General features: G+C 37.9%; 4 protein-coding genes across 4 annotated transcripts; all 4 read left to right on the top strand.

The window, feature by feature from the left end:
- Positions 1-554: 554 nt before the first annotated feature.
- On the top strand, positions 555-2,720 carry LOC110764490 (F-box/FBD/LRR-repeat protein At1g78750-like). The gene is made up of 4 exons (XM_021967478.1): positions 555-1,709; positions 1,813-1,872; positions 2,306-2,494; positions 2,655-2,720. The coding sequence occupies exons 1-4, from the start codon at positions 555-557 to the stop codon at positions 2,718-2,720; spliced, it is 1,470 nt and encodes a 489-aa protein (XP_021823170.1).
- A 9,223-nt stretch (positions 2,721-11,943) lies between these two features.
- LOC110764500 (sugar transport protein MST4-like) lies at positions 11,944-15,578 on the top strand. The gene is made up of 5 exons (XM_021967487.2): positions 11,944-12,854; positions 13,417-13,739; positions 14,060-14,184; positions 14,290-14,581; positions 14,717-15,578. The coding sequence occupies exons 1-5, from the start codon at positions 12,722-12,724 to the stop codon at positions 15,371-15,373; spliced, it is 1,530 nt and encodes a 509-aa protein (XP_021823179.1). The 5' UTR covers positions 11,944-12,721; the 3' UTR covers positions 15,374-15,578.
- A 1,684-nt stretch (positions 15,579-17,262) lies between these two features.
- On the top strand, positions 17,263-19,628 carry LOC110774153 (sugar transport protein 13-like). Its single transcript, XM_021978693.2, has 5 exons — positions 17,263-17,528; positions 17,672-17,994; positions 18,108-18,232; positions 18,320-18,611; positions 18,702-19,628. Exons 1-5 carry the CDS (start codon positions 17,396-17,398, stop codon positions 19,362-19,364), a joined length of 1,536 nt encoding a protein of 511 aa, XP_021834385.1. The 5' UTR covers positions 17,263-17,395; the 3' UTR covers positions 19,365-19,628.
- A 422-nt stretch (positions 19,629-20,050) lies between these two features.
- LOC110774154 (sugar transport protein MST4-like) lies at positions 20,051-22,319 on the top strand. Its single transcript, XM_021978694.2, has 5 exons — positions 20,051-20,292; positions 20,422-20,744; positions 20,837-20,961; positions 21,045-21,336; positions 21,434-22,319. The coding sequence occupies exons 1-5, from the start codon at positions 20,160-20,162 to the stop codon at positions 22,094-22,096; spliced, it is 1,536 nt and encodes a 511-aa protein (XP_021834386.1). The 5' UTR covers positions 20,051-20,159; the 3' UTR covers positions 22,097-22,319.
- Positions 22,320-22,437: the final 118 nt, after the last annotated feature.

The raw sequence follows: 22,437 nt of genomic DNA, 5'->3' as shown, positions 1-22,437 counted from the left end.
AAGAGAGATCAGAGCTAGCTGGCCCGCACCAAAACCACCAAGTCCACCAGCATTTCAGAAGCAACAAGCAAGATGAGTTGCTCCTCCATGGCCGGAAGAATCAACGCTGAACATTGTGTTTTTTAAGATCGATTTTGTACCATTCAATTTTTTGGTTGGAAGAATCAAAAAATTGTAACTTTCATGCTTAACATAAGTTTCTCTCTCTCTAAAAAAAAGGGTAAGTAATGTAGTTTAGAGGAAAGGAAATATCGCTTGGCATATTGTGAGTTGCCTTTTTCTTTTTTCTTTTTTCTTTTTTCTTTTTTCAAATAATATAACAATATATCCCGATTACTTTGGGTTTTCTATATTAATTTAATAGGATAATATTAATGTTGGTTTTCCTATTTAATATTGATTTCAATGTAGAGCCCAATATATAAAGGGCCTTCAACATACAAACCCTTCTTCGTATGCAATTTTTGGTCAACCAGAACCGCCGCTTCCGCTGCTACCGTTGGAAGGAGAAAAAGAGTGCGCAGGGCAAACCCAAACACAAAGGAAGAAGAGCCATGGCCACCACCAACAAAAAACACAAGCCTTACTTGCCTGACGATATTATCTACAAAATTCTCCGACGTCTTCCCACCAAAGCTGCAGTCCGCATGAGCTCTCTTTCCAAGCAATGGGAAGGTGTCTGGTCTCTCCTTCCCTCGCTAGATTTCGACGAGGGCGGCAACCCTGATGATTATCATCACCACAACTTCGTCGTTGACACCGAAAACTTACTTCGACATAAAAGGTTCGTCAACAACATCTTGGCAAAGTATTTGGAATATCGTCAAAAAGACAATAAGCAGAAAGATGTCTTAGATAAACTGAAGATCCGCATGGCAAGGTTTCATACAGGCGACGTAACTCTTATAAATAAGTGGTTGGATTTTTCATTTGAGACAAGTGTGAAAGAGTTAGATATCAGCCTCAGAATTAGTAAGTTGCATTGGAATATTGAGGATGGTGGGTTCTGGTTTTACTACTGCATATCTCGGAGGACCTTTTTTAATGCAAAATCTTTGACTGCTCTAAATTTGGAGCACGTGAGAATAAAAAGCTTTGACCACACAATACATGATACAAGCCTTAGCCTTCTTCCCTCTTTGAAAACCATGTGCCTCAAAAGTGTGGTCTTCGATAACCATGCTCTCTTCTCCTTAATTCGGGAGTGCCCTTCCATCGAGTCCTTGTCACTAGCTTCATGTTCTTTTGAGGATTCCCTTTCAAGTTCCAGTCTCAAATCCTTGGAGGTCAAGGATTGCATGGCTCCCAAAGTTGAAGTTGATGAAGCTGTGAATCTTGAATGTTTTACCGTCGTTTCTTCACAATTGCCTCTCCAGCAGATTTCCCTGAGGAGATCTAATAACTTGAGATATATCCACATTCGTGCTCAGCACTTGCAATGCATTTCTTTAAATGGATGCCATCAAACTGTGAAGGCCACAATCGATACTCCAAATCTAGTTTCTTTCTATTTCAATGGTTATGTGAGCTACTCCAATTTTCATGTGAAAGCTCCAAATTTAAAGGTAGCCAGCATTCGACTTTTGGACCATTGGGACGAAGAGTTATCCACCATCGATCGTCCCTGGAAACATTTTCCTACCCTAAGAGATTTTCTGAAAGAATTCGGTTGCAGCAAACAATTGAATCTCCTTGCTTATGAGTTTAAGGTATTTATATCTAATGCCTATATGCTTGATAAGTTGGTTCTGGAATTACTCCTTATGACATGATGCTTTCCTTCTTTCTAATTGTTTGTTCTGGATGGTGCAGGGTATCATCTTTCCAGAGAATTTCAGAAAGATCTTCTCTTCACCTCTGCCTTATGCGAATGTTTTAATCCATACAAGGAATAGCCCAACCGAAGCGACAGAAATTTCTGACTTGAACGACTCCTTGGATTGGATTGCACCGACAGAAATTTCTGACTTGAACGACTCCTTGAACGACTCCTTGTTTTAATCCATATAAATTCTTTTGAATGTATTAAGATGACTTCTTACAAGGTACAACATACCTCTTGAAATTAGTTTGCATATAGAAGTTGGGTTTTCTTTGATTCACTCCTTGTTGTAGTTGGACTTATTTGAGGACTTTCACTGGAAAATTGAGCACCAAAAGTGTGCTGTTTTGAAGAATCTGAGCAAAAGCCTCTGAAAATACAGCATTTCTTATGTGATTGGCCCAAAATGTTCTCCCTACTAGGGATGTGCTTTATTGTTTGAAAATCACCTAAGATGTTCATTGTTTTTTCTGTCTTGGCCAGGTTGAAACATCCCTTCATGCTCTCTTCAATTGCACGGTTAGTTCTTCACTTTTGGAAAAACTGGGTTGGACTTCACTTCTTACTGCTTTACCTCGCGATGACACTGCAAGCTGGCTGCAGGTTGTATGGGAAGTTCTTCCTAATTCCCAACATTCTCTGTTTGCTATTGGTCTTTGGTCCCTATGGAATGTAAGTTCTATATCACACGTAATCTATAAGCACTAACCTTGAGAAGCCATTAGAGCAAGCACAGCAACAGCAGCAAAACCCACGAACTAGCCTTGGTCTTCCTCTCTCTATGCACTCTGATTCTCTCCTGTATGGGTAGGAATGTGAGTCTGTTTTTCAGTGCATGAGAGTGGGGACCGAAGCCTTAGTTTTATATGGTGAGTGCCTTGAGGTTCCTAGCCCATAAAGGATTCCTCAAGGCTTATCCTTATCACCTTAAGAGTCCATAGCCTAATATAATAGATATTCCACAAGTGAGATAGAGCTCCAACTCTATCAAACTTATCCGTGTATATCCAGCTTATCTCTCCCTTGTATCCCTGATCAAGTTGGATTCCTAAACGGATGTGAACTCAAATAGAGTTCTTACATTCTCCCACTTGAGTGAAACATCCATTTAAAACTCTTCTTTAAAGATCAAGGATCATAACCTTATGTGCACAATTTGGAAAGACAGCTTGATAACAATATCTATATCAAACTCACTATCAAATATTACCAACTCAAAGGACTATAGACACGATAACCATTTCATGGTATCATCCACCTATAATCACAGCAAGCAGTAACATATACATAGAGTACCAACAAGCTATGTTCAACATCACATGATGAATAATCAAAACTTTGAAGTTATTCATTCATCATACGAATGGTCCTCTTTATGATCAATATGTTTATACATATGATCTTACCTGTAGCTTAAATAATTTTACAACTTGAACTGTAAACTGTAATCATATTGCAAAATCAATGAAATTGAATCAATATTCATTTAAGAATCTAAAATGTTCCAGAATAATTTAACTAGAAGTCAAGACATAACACTAGCTCAAACAATAAACAGAAAACTTAAACAAAAGGCTGAAATGAGAACAAGCCATCAACTCCCACTAGACCAAAGAATCTTCGAAACTGGACAGTAATCCCATATTGGTCACATGCCTATGAAAAGCATTGTTTGGAATTGCTTTATTTAAGGGATCTGCTATCATTTCTGTAGTGTTGATATAATCAACAGTGGTGAAGCCTTCTCGAACCTTCTCTCTTACTAGCAAATACTTCACTTTCATATGCTTGAGTCCAGCAGACCTTTTATTGTTCTTGCAAAAGAACACCGCTCCTTTATTGTCACAAAATAGCTGAATAGGCTTCTATATAGAATCAACTACTTTTAGGTCTTTTATGAAAATTTTCAACCACATAGCATGTGAAGTAGCTTCATAACAAGCCAAGTACTCAGCAAACATAGTAGATGTAGCTATAGATGGTTGTTTTGCACTCTTCCAAGCTACTGCACCTCCTCCCATCATGAACACAAAACTGGAAGTTGATTGAGAAGTGTCTTTGCATCCTGCAAAATCTGAATCTGTGTAACCAACCAACTCCAAGCTATCTGTTCTTTTGTAGACTAACATATGTCCTTTTGTTCTTTGCATATATCTCAACACTTTCTTTGTAGCCTTCCAATGTGCAATGCCCGGATCAGATTGATACCTGCCTAATACACTAATGGAAAATGCTAGATCAGGTCGTGTGCACACCTGTGCGTACATGATACTTCCTACTACAGAAGCATATGGTTTGTCCTTCATTTCTGCCCTTTCTACGTCATTCCTTGGACAATCTTCTTTGCTTAGTTTGTCTCCCTTTGAAACTGGAACCTCAGCTCCATTACTTTGAAGCATGTTAAATTTCTTCAACACCTTCTCAATATATGCCTTTTGAGACAAACCTAGCAGCCCTTTTTCTCTATCTCTGTGGATTTCGATTCCTAATACATATGATGCTTCTCCAAGGTCCTTCATCTCAAAACTTATGGAAAGAAAACTCTTAGTCTCATGTAAAAGACTTTCATCACTACTAGCCAGCAAGATGTCATCTACATAAAGGACTAGAAAAATAAATTTACTCACACTGAATTTTAAGTATATGCACTCATCTAATCTGTTTTCGACAAAACCATTTGAAGTAATGATCTTGTCAAACTTGAGATACCATTGTCTAGAGGCTTGCTTCAAACCATAAATTGATTTCTTCAATTTACATACCAAATGCTCACTGCCTTCTTCTATAAAACCCTCAGGTTGTTGCATGAAAATGTCTTCACTCAAATCTCCATTTAGAAAGGCTGTTTTCACATCCATTTGATGTAAAAACAAATCAAAATGAGCCACAAGTGCCATTATGATCCTAAAAGCATCCTTGGTTGAAACTGGTGAGAAAGTTTCATTGTAGTCTACTCCTTCTTGTTGTGTGAAACCCTTGGCCACTAACCTTGCTTTGTGTCTCTCAATGTTGCCCTTAGAGTCTTTCTTGGTTTTGAACACCCACTTGCAACCAATAGGTTTAATTCCTTGTCTCGGCTCAACTAGCTCCCACACATTGTTACTTTGCATGGATTCCAACTCAGATTGCATAGCTCAAACCACTTCGCAGAGTATTCACTAGACATAGCATGTTTATAATTTGAAGGGTCCTCAAATTCAATACCATCAAAATCAGCTTCATTCAAATATACAAAATCTGGCAGCACAGTTGGTCTTCTATCCCTTGTAGATCTTCTCACCTCTTGTTGTGGCACCTGTTGATTCTCAACTGCCTCAAGTTCATTCTCTTCCCCATTCAAAACCTTCATATCTTGATCATGAATCACAGGTTCAGTTGGTGCATTAATCTGAGAAAACATCTGATTTAATGGTAAAGGCAACACTTGATCTGTGACACTTAAATGTTCAGTTCCTATCTTTCCTTCTTCTTCAAAGACAAAGTCTTTATTAACTCCTTCATTGTCATCATGCTCTATAAACCTTGCCTTGCCTGTCTCCACAATTCTATTCACATAATTAGGACAGTAGAATCGAAAACCTTTTGATCTGTCAGCATATCCAATAAATCTGCAACTCACTGTTTTTGGATCAAGTTTAGCAAGTTCAGGATTATAGACTTTGGCTTCAGCTCTACAACCCCAAACATGTAAGTGATTAAGGCTAGGTTTTCTTTTATTCCACAACTCGAAAGGAGTCTTAGGAACTGACTTGCTTGGACATCTATTTAGAATGTAGTTTGCAGTCTTGATTGCATCACCCCACAAAAATTTTGGAAGATCAGTGTTGCAAATCATGCTTCTCACCATGTCCTTTAAAGTTCTATTTCTTCTCTCTGAAACTCCATTCTCTTGAGGTGTTCCAGGGTTTGTGTATTGAGCAATAATTCCACGATCTTGTAAAAATCGTGCCAATGGTGAAGGATGTCTGCCTTGCTCATCATACTTGCCATAATACTCTCCACCCCTATCTGACCTTAAAACTTTAATCTTTAAATCTAATTGATTTTCTACTTCAGTTTTAAAGATTTTAAAAACCTCAAAGGCACTAGACTTGTTCTGGATTAGATAGATATAACAAAACCTAGAGAAATCATCAATGAAGGTGATGAAATACTTATGGCCTTCTATGGTTGGGACTGGGAATGGGCCACAGATATCAGTATGAATAATCTCAAGAAGGTTTTGACTTCGAGTGGAACCTAATTTTCTTGAGTTAGTCATTTTTCCTTTAATGCATTCAATGCACTCTTCAAAATCTGAAAAATCTAAGGGAGGAAGGATTTGTTCTTTCACAAGGTATTGCATTCTTTTCTTAGACACATGGCCTAGCCTTTTATGCCATAGCCTTGCTGAATTTTCATTGTTTTGAGATCGTTTTTTACCTATGGAATCAATGGCAAAAACATTGTTTGAACTGGAACAGTTTAACTTGAAGAGACCATCAACTAAAACACCATTGCCAACTTCACTTTTATTAAAATTCAAATTGAATCCTACCTCAGAAAAAACAAAAATAAATTTCTCCCTAACCAATCTAGAAACTGAAATCAAATTCCTTCTCATGGAAGGTACATAGGCAACATCTTTTAAAACTAAAGAAAATCCTGAAACTAGTTGAAGTTGGACTGATCCTACAGCAAGAACTGCCACCTTCTTGCCATTTCCTACGAAGACATGGTCATGATCTCTACTTGGTTTGCTCTGGCTTATAAAGTCCTGCAAAGAATTGGCAATGTGGATTGATGAACCAGTATCAATCCACCAAGAATTAGAAGGTATATTGACAGAACTAGACTCAAAACAAACTGAAACAGAATTTGATTTACCTTTAGCCTTCTTTTTCTCTACCCAACGCTTATACTTATGACATTCCCTCTTAAGGTGACCTGCCCTTTCACAGAAATAGCACTTAAAAACATTGGTTTTGTTAACAGCTAGAGCATTGGAACCTTTGGGTGGAGAGTTGGCCTTATTGGCAGCAGCAGATGAGTTTGGCTTAGGATGGTGCCTTTTTGGAGCATTGGTTGTGAGATGGACTGTGTTCACTTCTTTCTCCTTCTTCATTCTTTCCTCCTCTTGAACACAAATTGAAATCAATTCATTGAGGCTCCATTTGTCCTTTTGAGCATTGTAGATCACCTTTAGTTGGGCAAACTGAGAGGGAAGTGAGTTTAGTGCAAGGTGAACTAGAAAAGGGTCAGCTATAGGGATCTCAAGAGCCTTCAGCTTGCTTGCAACCTCTATCATGCTCAAAAGATAAATCCTCATGTCCATGACACCATCATACTTCATGGTTGCAAGTTTGGTCATCAAGGTACCAGTTTCTGCCTTCTCGGATTCTTTAAACTTCAGTCCTATAGCCTCCAAAAACTCCTTAGCATTCTCAGATTCAGTGATGCCTCCACAAATAGTTTGTCATGGATTTCTTCATGACAAGTAGGCATATCCTATTTGCCTTCTCCTACTTCTCGAGTTTCTGCTTCTGTTCAACATTGCTATTGGCAGTGACCTCTGGTTTCTCTTCTCTCAGTGCTAAGTCGTGATCTAGAAGACCTAGAACTATCTCTAAGTCTCTCTTCCACTTCTTAAAATTGCTACCAGTCAGTGGTTCAATTGAATTGAAAGCAGAGGGATTCACAACTGAAAACATAGAATTTTTCAATACAATTAATCTTTACCCCAAAAACTTTATGCACATATGACACACATCTGTGGACAGTATATCAAAATGCCTTTAATTTCCTTCACAAGTCCAGCAACATGAACTGTGTGATTTTCCTTTATCAAAACAATTTACTGTCTGTGGACAGTAATGCTTGATCGATCACAACAGCTAATGAACCCTCTTGTTCTATCATAGAGCACAAACAATTGGAATTCACACTTGTAAGCAGAGAAAAACAATTGTTGTACCCTATGACACAATTTTGCCATTGGTATTTTGAGATGATATATAACAATCAATTAATACTCATCTGTGGACTAAGCAATAACAAATTGTTCTCTATCAAAATATGGCAACACTTTATGGGATGTTATTCTTTATGCGGAATCATAACATATTTTATTAAGGAAAACCAGATCTGATTTCTTTTATCCTAAGCATACTTCTATCAAAACAAACAACACAATCATAGTCCAGGATCTTGAAACAAAATGTAAGATTGATTTATTAACATGCAAGCCTGAAACAATTTAAATCAACACATAACAAATATGCATGCGTCTCAATTTTACTTCTCAATTTTATCCCCTTTTTAGACCTATAGATGCATATGACTGCTCTGATACCACATGTAAGTTCTATATCACACGTAATCTATAAGCACTAACCTTGAGAAGCCATTAGAGCAAGCACAGCAACAGCAGCAAAACCCACGAACTAGCCTTGGTCTTCCTCTCTCTATGCACTCTGATTCTCTCCTGTATGGGTAGGAATGTGAGTCTGTTTTTCAGTGCATGAGAGTGGGGACCGAAGCCTTAGTTTTATATGGTGAGTGCCTTGAGGTTCCTAGCCCATAAAGGATTCCTCAAGGCTTATCCTTATCACCTTAAGAGTCCATAGCCTAATATAATAGATATTCCACAAGTGAGATAGAGCTCCAACTCTATCAAACTTATCCGTGTATATCCAGCTTATCTCTCCCTTGTATCCCTGATCAAGTTGGATTCCTAAACGGATGTGAACTCAAATAGAGTTCTTACATGGAATGCTTGTAATGCGGCTTTGTTTGGTTCTCTTGTTTTGCCCCCTGAGCAAATTGTTTTTTGTGCCAAGAACTATGATGTTGAGTATCAGAAGATTTTATTACTTCATCATAGGCAGTCTTCTTTGCTAACTCCTGAGAAATAGTGGCAACGTCCTCCTCCTGGTTAATTCAAACTTAACGTTGATGGTGCGCTTAGTTTGACTTCTGGTTTACATGGGGTTGGCATCGTAGTGCAAGAATCCTATGGCCGCCTTTGTGGCGTGGTGGCGATGTGCGCTCCTTTTATTGTCGGTTCTGGCCACTGAGTTGTTTGCCATAAAGATTGGTATCTCCTTTGCAGTGGATGCATCCTTTTCACCTTTAATGCTATATTCATCTGCTTCTCACGGAGGAAACCTATTATGAAGCAAAATGGGTACTGGTTGAGGAAATTAGATGACTTCTTGATTCACTACCTTCCTACTCCACCTATTTTGTCCCTTGTACTGCTAATGGGGTTGCGGATCTTCTTGCACGCTTGAGTCTTGGTTAGGAGGATTTGTCCTTTTGGTTTGCTGACCCACCTCTTTGGCTGCGCTGTTGTTTGCTTGAGGACTCTTTTGATAGTATTTGATGTTTGACTCTCTCATAGTCACAGGTATGTGTGGTACTCTTTTGATAGTATTTGATGTTTGACTCTCTCATAGTCGAGAAATTATAGAATAGTACCGTACCACCACGTCAGCTGGTGATACTCCCATTCAAAATTTGACATGTGTATAACTTTTTGACAACTAGAGTATTCATTTTACCCTTTTAAAAAAAAATAAAAGAATTTTAAACACTTACAAATAAAAAGAAAGAAAAATAAAAACCCAAAAATCATTTGCCTCATCGACGGCGACGAAGCCCCCTGTCATGACTATCTGTCTCTCTATCTGTGAATATGATGACAGCCCATGGCAAATGAGTTTGCTCTTGATATATGTTGAAAGCTTGGATTCCTCAAAGACCATAAACTCACCCCCAAGAAAGTTTCAATCTAAATTCCTTGAACCCTACCCGTAATAGAGAGGAGGGAGGAAGAGGGAGGAAGAGGGAGGGGGAGAGAGAAAAACACAAAGACATGAAAAAAGAAAGACCAGCGGCAGCCATGGCAGAAAGGTGGGGGTGGGGTGGGGGCTTTGTCGCAAGTTGAAAGAAGGGGTTGATGTTGCTGAGGAATTTATTTATTTATTATTATTTTAGATATTTCCATTTTTGTTAAATTAAATTTAAATTGAAAAAAGGATTTTAAATCTAGCTGTTTAAATTTTAAATTTTTCTTTAAAAAGTTGTACACATGTTAAATTTTGAGTGGGAGTATCACGAGCTGACGTGGTAGTACGGTATCATTCTATAATTTCTCCTCATAGTCACAGGTATGTGTGGTACTCTTTCCTCCTTGGGGTTTTATTCCATTGGGTTTTCCTCAGAGAGGTTTTAACGAGGCCACATTATATATGTTTCTCATCTTGTAATGTTTTGATTATCTAATGCTACGTAATTTTCTCTCTAAAAAAAAAAATCTTAATATTCTTGATTTTTAACAATAAATCGATTGCATTTAGAATTGAATTTTCACTAAACTCTCCTCCTCTTTGTAAGACTATCAATTGTATTTCAAAAAAAAAAAAAAAAAAAAAAAAAAAACCAAGCGAAATTCAGAAATTAAATCCATTAATCAACCGAACTCCAATTATAATTTCATTAATCCATTAATCCTTTAATCACGCACCCCTATATTCAAGCAATGTAAATATAGGGGACCAAAACCTTACACACGCAATCTTAATATTCCCAAATTTTAACAACTGATTGCAATATTGAGAATTGAATTTTCACTAGGCTTCCATCCTTTGTGTAATTTAGGCCCAGTTTGGGATTGCTGTCACTTTTAAAAAAAGTTGCTTCTGCTGTGCTTTGAAAATAATTAGCTGTAAAGTAAAGCAGCTCCATATTTGGTAAACAATATTTTTAAAGTGCTGTTAGTACAAAAAGCAGTGTAAAAAACGTTTGGTAAATTTTAATATAAAATTGTTATAATTGTGAATAATGACTAAAATAGACATGATGTTAAAAGTGTTATGTACTAATCATGTGGTGGTAGTTGTAGTGATGGAGTGGAGGTGGTGGTGGTGATGAAGGTGGAGTTAGTGGTGGTGGGGATGGCGGTTGTGGAGGTGGTGGTGGATTTGGAAGTTTTGGAGGAGGTGGTGGTGGTGGTGGTGGTGGTGGAGGAGGTGGTGGTGGAGGTGGTGGAGGTGGTGGATGAGGTGGTGGTGGCGGAGGATGAGGAGGATGAGGATGTGGTGGTGGATTTTGAGGTTTTGGAGGAGATGGTGGTTGTGGTGGTGGTGGTGGTGGTGGTTGTGGATGTGGAGGTGGAGATGAAGGAGGATGTGGTGGTTGTGGTGGTTGTGGTGGTGGTGGTGGTGGTGGTGGTGGTGGTGGAGGATGTGGTGGTGGTGGTGGTGGTGGTGGTTGTGGAGGTAGTGAATGTGGTGGTGCAAGTGGTGGAGTTGGATGTGGAAGTGGAGATGGTGTCATTTTTTAAAATGAATGATGGTATTTTGGGAATGAAAAAAATTCATTAAATGTTCATGTCTGCTTCTTTTGAAAGCAGCTTTGAAAAGCAACCCAGAGCCTGCTTTTAAAAGGTCATTGCTTTTAAAATAATTGGGATATTTTCTTTTTACCAAACACTTTAAACTGCTTAACTTTAAAGTGAAGCAGGTTTTTAGCAAAAAAAGCAATCCCAAACGGGGCCTTAAAGGGTTAAATACTTTTTTTTGTCACTGGGTTTTACATGGAAATTCAATTTGGTCACTGAGAATAAAATTCAGCCAAAATTGGTTACTGTGTTTTCCAAAGTTAACAATTTATAGACATTCCGTTATCTTCCGTTAAGTGCATTTTATTTTTATTTTTTTAAGAAGCACCTTCAATCTTCTTCCTCTAACTCAACGAGAGTTAGGGTATATTGTGCTATTATGGTTTAACAATTTAGAGAAATATTGGGTTGAAATTGAATTGTGAGGTATAAAAAATAAAAAAGGCAAACCAAATTAAAATGAAATCAACAATTCCAATATATTTTGGTGCTCTATCACCTTGAATTGATTATGTCTCCTTGCCATCCGAAGTCACAAATATGGTTGTCACTTAATCGATTCAAGCTTCAATATAGCATCCAATTTGTGACCTTATACCTCACAACCAATTTCAACTCAAAATTTCGCCCAATTTGTTAAAAGCTAATATATAGCACAATATCCCCTAACTTATTAAAAAAAACTGCAATAAAAGGAAGTTAATGGAAGATAATAAAATGTCTATAAAATATTGTAAACTTTGGGAAACATAGTGACCAATTTGGCTTAATTGTTTTCTTAGTTTCCAAATTGAATTTTTGTGTAAAACCCAGTGACCAAAAAGGTATTTAACCTTAGTTTAAACTATTGATTGTATTAATTCCAAAAAAAATAAACCAAGCGAAATTCAGAAATTAAATCCATTAATCAACCGAACTCTCCAATTATAAATCCATTAATCCTATAACCACGCACCTCTATATTCAAGCAATGTAAATCCAATATATATATGGAATAATTATGCACCTTAAGGTAACAAATTTATGTTATACCACTATTGAGTAACTTCCATGTGACTCTGTTGTTTTGGTTGTGACACTCTGTACTAACAAAACCTTTTTGTTTAGTCGGGGGAAGTCTAGGGGCCGAGGACAGTCAAGAATACCAAAATTAGCTAGAAAGAAACTTGGATGGTAAATATGGTCTATTTTTGGGATATTTAGTTTCATTGATTCCTATCATTGATTAGTGGTTATTGAAAAATCCGTTCCGGAAAATACAAAAAGAACGACATTCCAAACTCATATTAGCCTTGATCATTATCCAAATTTCCAGTTAGATCTTTCTCGCTGGCTAACCAAGTAACAAGAATGAACACCAACCATATCTTGTCATGCGGGAATATCTTGTCCATGTCGTTTGCTCTCTATATAAAGCTCCTCTAATACTAATAATGCACACTTCAATCAGCAGTCTCTTCTTCATTGCCTTCCCGTTAGACTTCCTTTTACCTAAGTTTGAGTGAGGGGCAGAAATCATGGCCGGGGGCTTTGGGGCGCCGACATCTGGCGGAGGAGACTTTGAGGCAAAGATCACGACTGTTGTGATCATTTCTTGCATATTGGCCGCCAGCGGAGGCCTCATGTTTGGTTATGATATTGGTATCTCAGGTACTTTCTATGTTAAGCAAGCATATAGGTTAAAATGATCTGATTGGTTGCAAGGAATTTGTATTTGATTCTTTCACTTGTATAAGAAAATGATCGGATTAGTGACTCACTTTCCTAAACTCCTTCAATCATGAAGATTGAGTACTCTCTAACATTAGTTTTCTCATAATAATATGTGCGAAAAGTGGTGTATACAACTATTGCATCTATAAGTTTTTCTTTTTTTCATTGAAGATATCCCACAACCTAGTATACCATCTGAACCCCAGAGTTTTTGCATCTCAAATTTTAGTAGATTTACGATTTTTTATGGATGTGAAAATACCACAAGATCAAATGCTAGTTGGTTATAATTTAGTGCAAATTAGTTTCATGGTCACATTAAGTTATTTTATTGTATAAAATATCATGTTCCTTCCTTAGATTTACTTATACACATGACTTTATTAGAAGAAAAAAAATGTAAGCATTAGTTTCGAAAAATGAGTCCAAACAGGAAACATTTTATTTAAAAAATAACCAAATTTAGAAAACAAGTTATAATATTGTTAATTTGGTGCAGGGGGTGTTACATCCATGCCCGAGTTCCTGAAGGAATTCTTCCCAGTTGTCTATCAGAAAACTCAACAGCCAGGGCTTGACAGCAATTACTGCAAATACAATAACCAAGGCCTGCAATTGTTCACATCTTCTCTCTACCTCGCTGCTTTAACCTCAACCTTCGCTGCTTCTTACACAACCAGAACGCTAGGCCGAAAGCTAACCATGTTCATTGCTGGGATTTTCTTTATAATCGGAACGGTTTTCAATGCTGCAGCTCAGAACCTTCTCATGCTTATTATTGGCAGGATCTTGCTGGGTTGTGGAGTTGGTTTTGCCAACCAGGTATAATTTGTTAATCTTTATCTTAAACTTCCACTATTGCTTACTTTTCGTTTTAACTTGAGAGCCGGTTTGGGACTACTGTTTCTGTAGCAAGTACTTCTTCTGCTCATAACCGCTTTTTTTGGAAGCGCTTTTATTAGAAGTAGATCAAAAAATTTATTAAAATCATGAAGATACACTAAAATTTACTTTTACAACCTACAAACACTAATTTTTTTTTTCCTGACAAATTATCTGATATGCCATTTATGTGTATTATAAACAATTAATAGTTATTCTTATAAATTTGTTCATGTTGCATTTTCTAATGTATATATCAGGCTGTGCCACTGTTCCTTTCGGAGATTGCACCAACAAGAATCCGTGGGGCACTTAACATTCTCTTCCAGCTCAATGTCACCATTGGCATTCTTTTTGCAAACCTTATCAATTATGGCACTTCCAAGTAAGTTATTTACATAATGAGTACGCATATTAATATATATAGCTAATTTATAATGCTTGGTTTTATTTTCGACCGTTCTTATTACTAATGTTTTGTGCACCACAGAATTGCAGGGGGATGGGGATGGAGGCTATCATTGGGTTTGGCTGGCGTTCCTGCAGCTATGCTAACCTTGGGGTCTCTGGTTGTGGTAGACACTCCTAATAGTTTGATTTCTCGTGGTAAGCTGGAAGAAGGCAAAGCTGCCCTTAAAAAGATTAGGGGAGTTGACAATGTTGAACCAGAATTCTTAGAGATTGTTGATGCAAGTCGTGTGGCTAAAGAAGTAAAGCATCCCTTCAGAAATCTCCTTCAGAGGAGGAACAGGCCTCAATTGGTCATTGCCATTTGGATGCAGGTCATTAATCAATTAATTATTTCATTGATATATACCTTGCTTAATTGATTCCGATATTAATTTAGTGGTATTTCTCATTCCAATATTGAAAGCAGCCCATTGATAATATTAGTGTTGTACGTATATTTGGTACAGGTGTTCCAGCAATTTACTGGCATTAACGCAATCATGTTCTACGCTCCGGTTTTGTTCCAAACCTTGGGATTTAAGAGTGATGCTTCCTTGTACTCAGCTGTTATAACAGGAGCTGTCAATGTCCTCTCCACTCTTGTCTCAATTTACTTTGTCGACAGAGCTGGTCGCCGTGCACTCTTGTTAGAAGCCGGAGTCCAAATGTTCTTGTCTCAATTGGTGGTTGCAATAGTGATGGGACTCAAAGTTAAGGATAATTCTAACAACCTTAACCAGGGGTTGGCGGTTCTTGTAGTAGTCATGGTTTGCAGTTTTGTTTCATCCTTTGCATGGTCTTGGGGACCTCTTGGGTGGTTGATCCCTAGCGAAACATTCCCACTAGAGGCTCGCTCAGCTGGCCAGAGTGTGGCTGTTTGTGTCAACATGCTCTTCACCTTTGTTATAGCACAGGCCTTCCTCTCAATGCTTTGCCACATGAAGTTTGGTATTTTCTTGTTCTTCACATCTTGGGTCTTCGTCATGACACTCTTTGTACTTTTCTTAATTCCCGAGACCAAGGGCATCCCTATTGAAGAGATGACAGAAAGAGTTTGGAAGCAACATTGGTTCTGGAAAAGGTTCATGGATGACGGTGAAGATAAATCCAAGGGGCATGCTTGAAGTATTTTTCCTTTGTGAGAAATTATTGTATGATACTAGGACAACCAAAGCTGAAGCAATATATATATGTTAGTTTCCTCTGTTGTACTATATTCAAACTAGTTCAAGATGATGACGATAATGGAAAGGTGATAAGGGAACCTTCTTAGAACAATGGAGTCAAAGTTTCATATATACAAACATCCGATCATCTTTCATTTAACATTGCAAGAGCAATATTGACGAATTTTTATGTGATTGTTATCTTTGAGTCCTTTTGATCAGCACTATGTTAATTGTTGAGTTGCATTATACAGTCAACATCGGATTAGCATAATCCAAAAGCAAACAAAACACCTTTTCAAGTCAATAATTTTCAATACAAACCTAATTCTCGATGAAAATGTTGGGTATAACCCATGTATTTGAATTGATGAATCGCGGCCCGATTTGCATTATTACTTATTTTTCGTGACTATTTTGCCCTTAAAGATAAATAATGGAATCAAATTAAAAGTCTATGATTTAAAGCATTATCAGTTTTAAATTTTAAACATTTATGGCTAAAAAAATCATATCTCATATAGACCAAATCAAAAAAATTGGTATTATAAGTATAATGCACATAATTAAGATACATTAATCTACCTTACTAAAAGGTCAAAATGAAGAACATGTGTTTACATGACGAAAACAAGCATGAGAATAAATATAAAATTGTGTTACCTTATTTATAGGAAAGCAAAAATTATATAATATACAGAAAACTCACAAATCGTATCCTTTTTTGTTAGGTAGACTACCTCGACACTCAAACCTATTTGGTAGCTAGTTAACATAAACCTTTTTAACCTATGTACACAATAGGAAAAAAGAGAAGAAACATAAACTACTCCTACATACAAGGTAAACAATATAAAAGGAATTTTTTAATAAAAAATTTATTAAAAAAAAGAAAAGAAGAAAGAGAATCACCATTGTTGAGGTCTAGTGTTGCAGGAGAAGAAGATTTGGATTTGAATAAGGGAGAGTTTGTGCGGTGGAAGTTTGTGAGAGAGTTTAGGGAGAGAAATATATGGTGTATGTGTGTGTTATAATTTATAAATGGTTATTATGTCATTAATTTCAAAGCAAATAAAGAAAGTTTTATTTTGGTAAATAATAAATAAAAATGGATATTATTAGGGGTAATACGGACATTGAGAAAATTCAAACTATGATCATTAATGAAAATTTTCATAAAAACCCAAACATAGGCCTACATTGATTCTTAAAAACACCCATGGGTTTTTCCCTATGTATGCTTGTATTTTTGGGTTAATATCTAATTTTCTATTTATAATAAGAGTTCAACTGCGCACAGTTCTTTCTTGTACTTTTAATCGATGAGTTCATGATTTAACCAGTTCCTCGAGCTCCCAAAGGAGAAGTTATAGCTTTCAACACAAAAATATCAGAGGTCAATTAGGTGTACATTTAAAGTGGAGATCATGATGCACTTGGGTTAAGACGATGAGCAAAAATGTTCCTTTAAGTAATATCGTTAAAACATAACAAATTCGGCTTATAAATAGAAGTCTCAAAATATACATATGATTTACTATGCGGATCAGATAATTTCAATGACTCGATATGACAATTTTAACTGGATAATTTGGGGTTGTCTAAATATATCTTGGACATGACTAAGACTAAGCGCAGCAACAAGAATGAAGAGTATAGAGCAACAGTTGACCATGCCATGTGGAAAGGTCCTGTCCATGGAACTTACTAAGTCACGACAGTCATTCATTTTCTACGTGGTTCACTCTCTGTCGCCTTCAGGTCTTCAGATCGTCTGGTATATAAGCCCCTGAAGAACACACCTCATTTCACCGAGCAAAGTCTCTTCTTCTTCCTTTTCTTCTTCAGTTTGATAGAGGTCATCTAGTAGATATATATATATATATATAAATAAATGCAAAATACTTGTGTAATTAGATACTAAGAATTAAAGTGTAGCGAAGTAAGTTCGAGTTCTAAATTGATTAAGAAGCAGAAACCATGGCCGGTGGTGGATTTGGGACCGGGACGGGAGGAGGAGACTTTGAGGCAAAGATCACGCCTCTTGTGATCATTTCTTGCATATTGGCCTCCAGCGGAGGCCTCATGTTTGGTTATGACGTTGGTATTTCCGGTACGTACGTATGTAGCTAAGGGCTAGCTAGCTATGTTCTCATGCATGCATGCAAATGGTTATATTGGTCTTACTTAAAACACAATTAATTAAAAATTATTTCATACTGTAGTCTAATGATGAAATTATAATTGATCATGCAGGGGGTGTTACATCCATGCCGGAGTTCCTGAGGGAATTCTTCCCAACAGTGTATAAGAAGAACAGCCAGCCTGGACTTGAAAGCAATTACTGTAAATACGATAATCAGGGCTTGCAGCTGTTCACGTCTTCATTGTACCTCGCTGCTTTGGTAGCTACCTTCGTTGCGTCGTACACAACCAAATTGCTAGGCCGAAAGCTAACCATGTTGATGGCTGGGATTTTCTTCCTGGTCGGAACAGCTTTCAATGCTGCAGCTGTTAACCTTGCCATGCTTATCATTGGGAGGATCTTACTTGGTTGTGGAGTTGGTTTTGCTAACCAGGTTCAATTAACTCTTAATCTTATCTTAATTTCCATTATAAGGATTTGTAGTTTGAACACATTGATATATTAATTTGCTATATAAATAATGGATATCTATATGATTGATTACAGGCGGTGCCACTTTTCCTTTCGGAGGTTGCACCCACAAGAATTCGTGGCTCACTAAATATACTCTTCCAACTGATGTGCACCATTGGCATTCTTGTAGCAAACATGATCAACTATGGAACTTCCAAGTAATTAAGCCAATATAATTAATTATTAGCTAGTTATAAATATGAATCACGTATAAGGTGTAATGAAGTTGTGCTATGTGCATGCAGAATGTCAGGGGCAAATGGATGGAGGATATCACTGGGTTTAGCTGTCATTCCAGCACTCTTGTTAACCGTGGGGTCTCTCATTGTAACAGACACTCCTAACAGTTTGATTGCTCGCGGTAAGATGGAGGAAGGGAAAGCCATTCTTAAAAAGATTCGTGGTGTTGACAACGTCGAACCAGAGTTCTTAGAAATTGTTGAGGCCAGTCGTGCGGCTAAAGAAGTGAAGCATCCCTTCAGAAATCTCCTTAAGCGCAGAAACAGGCCTCAACTGGTCATTGCAATTTGCATGCAGGTGCTGCGACTATAGCCTATTGCTGTGTTAACTAGTTTTCACAATCACATATTAGATAGTCTGACATGTTATATTTGTACGTGCATACAGATTTTCCAGCAATTGACTGGCATTAACGCAATTATGTTCTACGCTCCCGTTTTGTTCAAGACCTTGGGATTTAAGAGTGACGCTTCCCTTTACTCATCCGCCATAACAGGAGCTGTCAATGTCCTCTCAACTGTTGTATCAATCTACTTTGTGGACAGAGCTGGTCGCCGCGTGCTGCTGCTAGAAGCGGGTGTTCAAATGTTCCTTTCTCAAATTGTGATTACAGTAGTGCTTGGAATCAAACTTAAGGACGACGTGAACAACCTCGGCCATGGCTTGGGAATTCTTGTGCTGGTTTTCGTGTGCAGTTTCGTTGCCTCCTTTGCATGGTCTTGGGGACCTCTTGGGTGGTTGATTCCTAGTGAGATTTTCGCACTAGATGCTCGCTCAGCGGGCCAAAGTGTGGCTGTCTTTTTCAACATGCTCTTCACCTTTATTATAGCCCAGGCCTTCCTCTCAATGCTTTGCCACATGCAGTTTGCCATTTTCTTGTTTTTCGCAATTTGGGTCTTCGCCATGACTCTCTTCACTCTCTTCTTAATTCCTGAGACGAAAGGCATCCCTATCGAAGAGATGACTGAGAGAGTATGGAAGAAGCACTGGTTCTGGAAGCGATATATGGATGAAGTTGAAGATAATCCCAAGGCCCAGGCAAATGCTTAAACCACTTATCCTTGCCTGCAGGGTTCTTAGATTTTACAATTTCCACGAATTTAAGTTTTAGGAGTTCTTGTTTAGTTCTAGTAGACCTTCATCTCGCACGCCTCCATGCCATTTGATTTGTTTTTCTTCCTTTGAACGTAGCTTCAATTTCATTCCAAGCAAAGTACTTGTCAGCAGCGTATAGACTACACTCTGCATGTAAATTGCTTCAATAATTGTTATTTTCACCGATTAATGTAAGGTTTATCTTTTATTGTTATGTCACTCATGATCTGGTTAACAATGCGTCTTAAATATTTTATTCAAAACAAATTAAAAATATTTTATTCAAAACACCTTGTGGCATGCCAACATCCATTTTAAGACATATGCAAGATGTACTAGTTGACGAATTAACTACCACATGACGAATTAACTTATTTAAGGAAACGTGGTCCTTCTTGTTTTCCTCTAGACAGACTCGATCAACTTTACTTCAACGAATTTCTCGTTAATGCCTGACCAAGCAATCAAGAAAGAAAACCAACCATAGATCATGCCATGGGGAAGGATCCTGACCGTGGCACAGAATAAATCATGCCTTTTCCTACGAAAGTTCATTCGCTGTGGCCCTGAGGTCACCTAGTATATAAATCCCTCAAGCACAGACATTTCATTTCAGCGAGCTATTCTTTTCTTCTAAACAGTGTATTTGAGGTTGGCTAGTATCTACAAGTATCCGCATTCATCAAATTAAATACGCAGAATCAAAGTGTAGCAAAATAAGTTTGAGTACTTAATTAGGAAGCAGAAACAATGGCGGGCGGTGGCTTTGGGGCCGCATCAGGTGGCGGAGACTTTGAAGCAAAGATCACACCTCTAGTGATCATGTCTTGCATAATGGCCGCTAGCGGAGGCCTCATGTTCGGTTATGATGTTGGTATTTCAGGTAGGCATTGTGGAGCTTTTCATATCATTCACGTAGAATTAATTAACTAATTTTTTGGTTAAAAGTTAATTAGAATTCTTTCTTAATTTAATTATAATTTGATACATGTGATCATTGTGATGGATGCAGGGGGTGTTACATCCATGCCTCCTTTCCTGAAACAATTCTTCCCGGTTGTTTATAAGAAGACTCAAGAGACTGGACTTGAGAGCAACTACTGCAAATACGATAATCAAGGCTTGCAGTTGTTCACATCTTCCTTGTACCTCGCTGCTTTAATTGCCACCTTCTTCGCGTCGTACACAACCCGAGTCCTGGGCCGAAAGCTAACCATGTTTATTGCTGGGGTTTTCTTTGTAGTCGGAACAGTTTTTAATGCTGCAGCTGTTAACCTTGCCATGCTTATCATCGGGAGGATCTTGCTTGGTTGTGGAGTTGGTTTTGCTAACCAGGTACATAATTATTTCCTAATCTGATCTTAATCTACTAAAATTGCTTTTTCTATCACATGCTAGGTTTTACTAATTAATGAATATAATTACAGGCAGTGCCGCTTTTTCTTTCGGAGATTGCACCCACAAGAATTCGCGGGGCACTTAACATACTCTTCCAGCTAAATATCACCATTGGCATTCTTTTCGCAAATCTTATCAATTATGGAACTGCCAAGTAAGCCACCATCCTCCCTAATATTCCATTAATCACCGATAATTAGACACGAGTGATTAATTAATGTACTTTTTCTGGCACAGAATTGAAGGGGGATATGGATGGAGAGTGTCACTAGGTTTGGCTGGCATTCCGGCAGGTTTGCTGACTGTTGGGTCTCTCATTGTGGTAGACACACCTAACAGTTTGATCGAACGAGGTAAGTTGGAGGAAGGAAAAGCAGTTCTTAAAAGGATTAGGGGTGTTGACAATGTGGATCCAGAATTCTTAGAGATTGTGGAGGCAAGTCGTGTGGCACAAGAAGTGAAGCATCCTTTCAGAAACCTCCTTAAGCGTAGGAACAGGCCTCAGTTGGTCATTGCAATTTGGATGCAGGTGCCGCTACTATACTAGTACTTGTGCAATTCAAAATCCTAGTTACGTTTTAACGTGTATCAGATAGTCTCACATGTTATGTTTTACATGCCTACAGATTTTCCAGCAATTCACTGGCATTAACGCAATCATGTTCTACGCTCCAGTTTTGTTCCAGACCTTGGGATTTAAGAGTGATGCTTCCCTCTACTCAGCTGTTATCACAGGAGCTGTCAATGTCCTCTCAACCGTTGTATCAATATACTTTGTCGACAGAGCTGGTCGGCGCGTGCTATTGTTAGAAGCCGGTGTCCAAATGTTCCTTTCTCAAATGGTGGTTGCAATAATAATGGGACTCAAAGTGAAGGATCACTCTAACAACCTTGGCCATGGCTTGGCAATTATTGTGGTGGTTATGGTTTGCAGTTTTGTTTCATCCTTCGCGTGGTCTTGGGGACCTCTCGGGTGGTTGATACCTAGCGAAACGTTCCCATTAGAGGCCCGCTCAGCAGGCCAGAGTGTGGCTGTCTGTACCAACATGCTCTTCACCTTTATCATAGCACAGGCCTTCCTCTCAATGCTTTGCAACATGAAGTTTGCCATTTTCCTCTTCTTCACATTTTGGGTATTTGTCATGACAATTTTCGTTGTGGTCTTAATTCCTGAGACAAAGGGTGTCCCTATTGAAGAGATGACAGAAAGAGTTTGGAAGCAACACTGGTTCTGGAAGCGATTCATGGATGACTTTGAGGATGATCCTAAGGGCAAGTTGCATGCTTGAACTATCTGAATTCAGATAGTTTATTATCTGCTTGGTGGTTTATTAGATTTTATAAGGAGGCTTAAGAATTCTTCTTTGGTTCTAGTAGCCTCACAACACGCCCTCTCTGCTTGCCAAATAATCTGCTAATTTATTTTCTGAGAGGCACTATTTGAACAAAATGTATTCCTGCAGGCCCCTCTTGGATTACATTCATTCTTTTGATTTCGTTTATAAATTCAATTGTCGGAACCCTCTATCTATCTGTGTTGTGGACAACATTAATGGATTTTGATGAATTGAGTTTTTCTTAAAACAAAACTTGTCAAAAATGAAAGAATGTTTATCCCAAGAGAGATGTT

Source organism: Prunus avium, chromosome 1 (genome assembly GCF_965620075.1).
Source record: "Prunus avium chromosome 1, drPruAviu1.hap1.1, whole genome shotgun sequence".
NCBI classification, from domain to species: Eukaryota; Viridiplantae; Streptophyta; class Magnoliopsida; order Rosales; family Rosaceae; genus Prunus; species Prunus avium.
Note: the sequence above shows the minus strand (reverse complement) of the source record. Positions and strands in the feature narration are given on the sequence as shown.

What these genes read in the sequence shown, in the direction of transcription:
- LOC110764490 (XM_021967478.1), top strand. Translation starts at nt 555, where the DNA reads ATGGCCACCACCAACAAAAAACACAAGCCTTACTTGCCTGACGATATT. An exon ending in TCCTTGCTTATGAGTTTAAG is followed by an intron (nt 1,710 to 1,812) that starts GTATTTATATCT and finishes TGGATGGTGCAG; the next exon opens with GGTATCATCTTTCCAGAGAA. An exon ending in CACCTCTGCCTTATGCGAAT is followed by an intron (nt 1,873 to 2,305) that starts GTTTTAATCCAT and finishes TGTCTTGGCCAG; the next exon opens with GTTGAAACATCCCTTCATGC.
- LOC110764500 (XM_021967487.2), top strand. Translation starts at nt 12,722, where the DNA reads ATGGCCGGGGGCTTTGGGGCGCCGACATCTGGCGGAGGAGACTTTGAG. An exon ending in TTATGATATTGGTATCTCAG is followed by an intron (nt 12,855 to 13,416) that starts GTACTTTCTATG and finishes AATTTGGTGCAG; the next exon opens with GGGGTGTTACATCCATGCCC. An exon ending in ATCAATTATGGCACTTCCAA is followed by an intron (nt 14,185 to 14,289) that starts GTAAGTTATTTA and finishes TGTGCACCACAG; the next exon opens with AATTGCAGGGGGATGGGGAT.
- LOC110774153 (XM_021978693.2), top strand. Translation starts at nt 17,396, where the DNA reads ATGGCCGGTGGTGGATTTGGGACCGGGACGGGAGGAGGAGACTTTGAG. An exon ending in TTATGACGTTGGTATTTCCG is followed by an intron (nt 17,529 to 17,671) that starts GTACGTACGTAT and finishes TTGATCATGCAG; the next exon opens with GGGGTGTTACATCCATGCCG. An exon ending in TCATTGCAATTTGCATGCAG is followed by an intron (nt 18,612 to 18,701) that starts GTGCTGCGACTA and finishes ACGTGCATACAG; the next exon opens with ATTTTCCAGCAATTGACTGG.
- LOC110774154 (XM_021978694.2), top strand. Translation starts at nt 20,160, where the DNA reads ATGGCGGGCGGTGGCTTTGGGGCCGCATCAGGTGGCGGAGACTTTGAA. An exon ending in GAGTTGGTTTTGCTAACCAG is followed by an intron (nt 20,745 to 20,836) that starts GTACATAATTAT and finishes ATATAATTACAG; the next exon opens with GCAGTGCCGCTTTTTCTTTC. An exon ending in ATCAATTATGGAACTGCCAA is followed by an intron (nt 20,962 to 21,044) that starts GTAAGCCACCAT and finishes TTTCTGGCACAG; the next exon opens with AATTGAAGGGGGATATGGAT.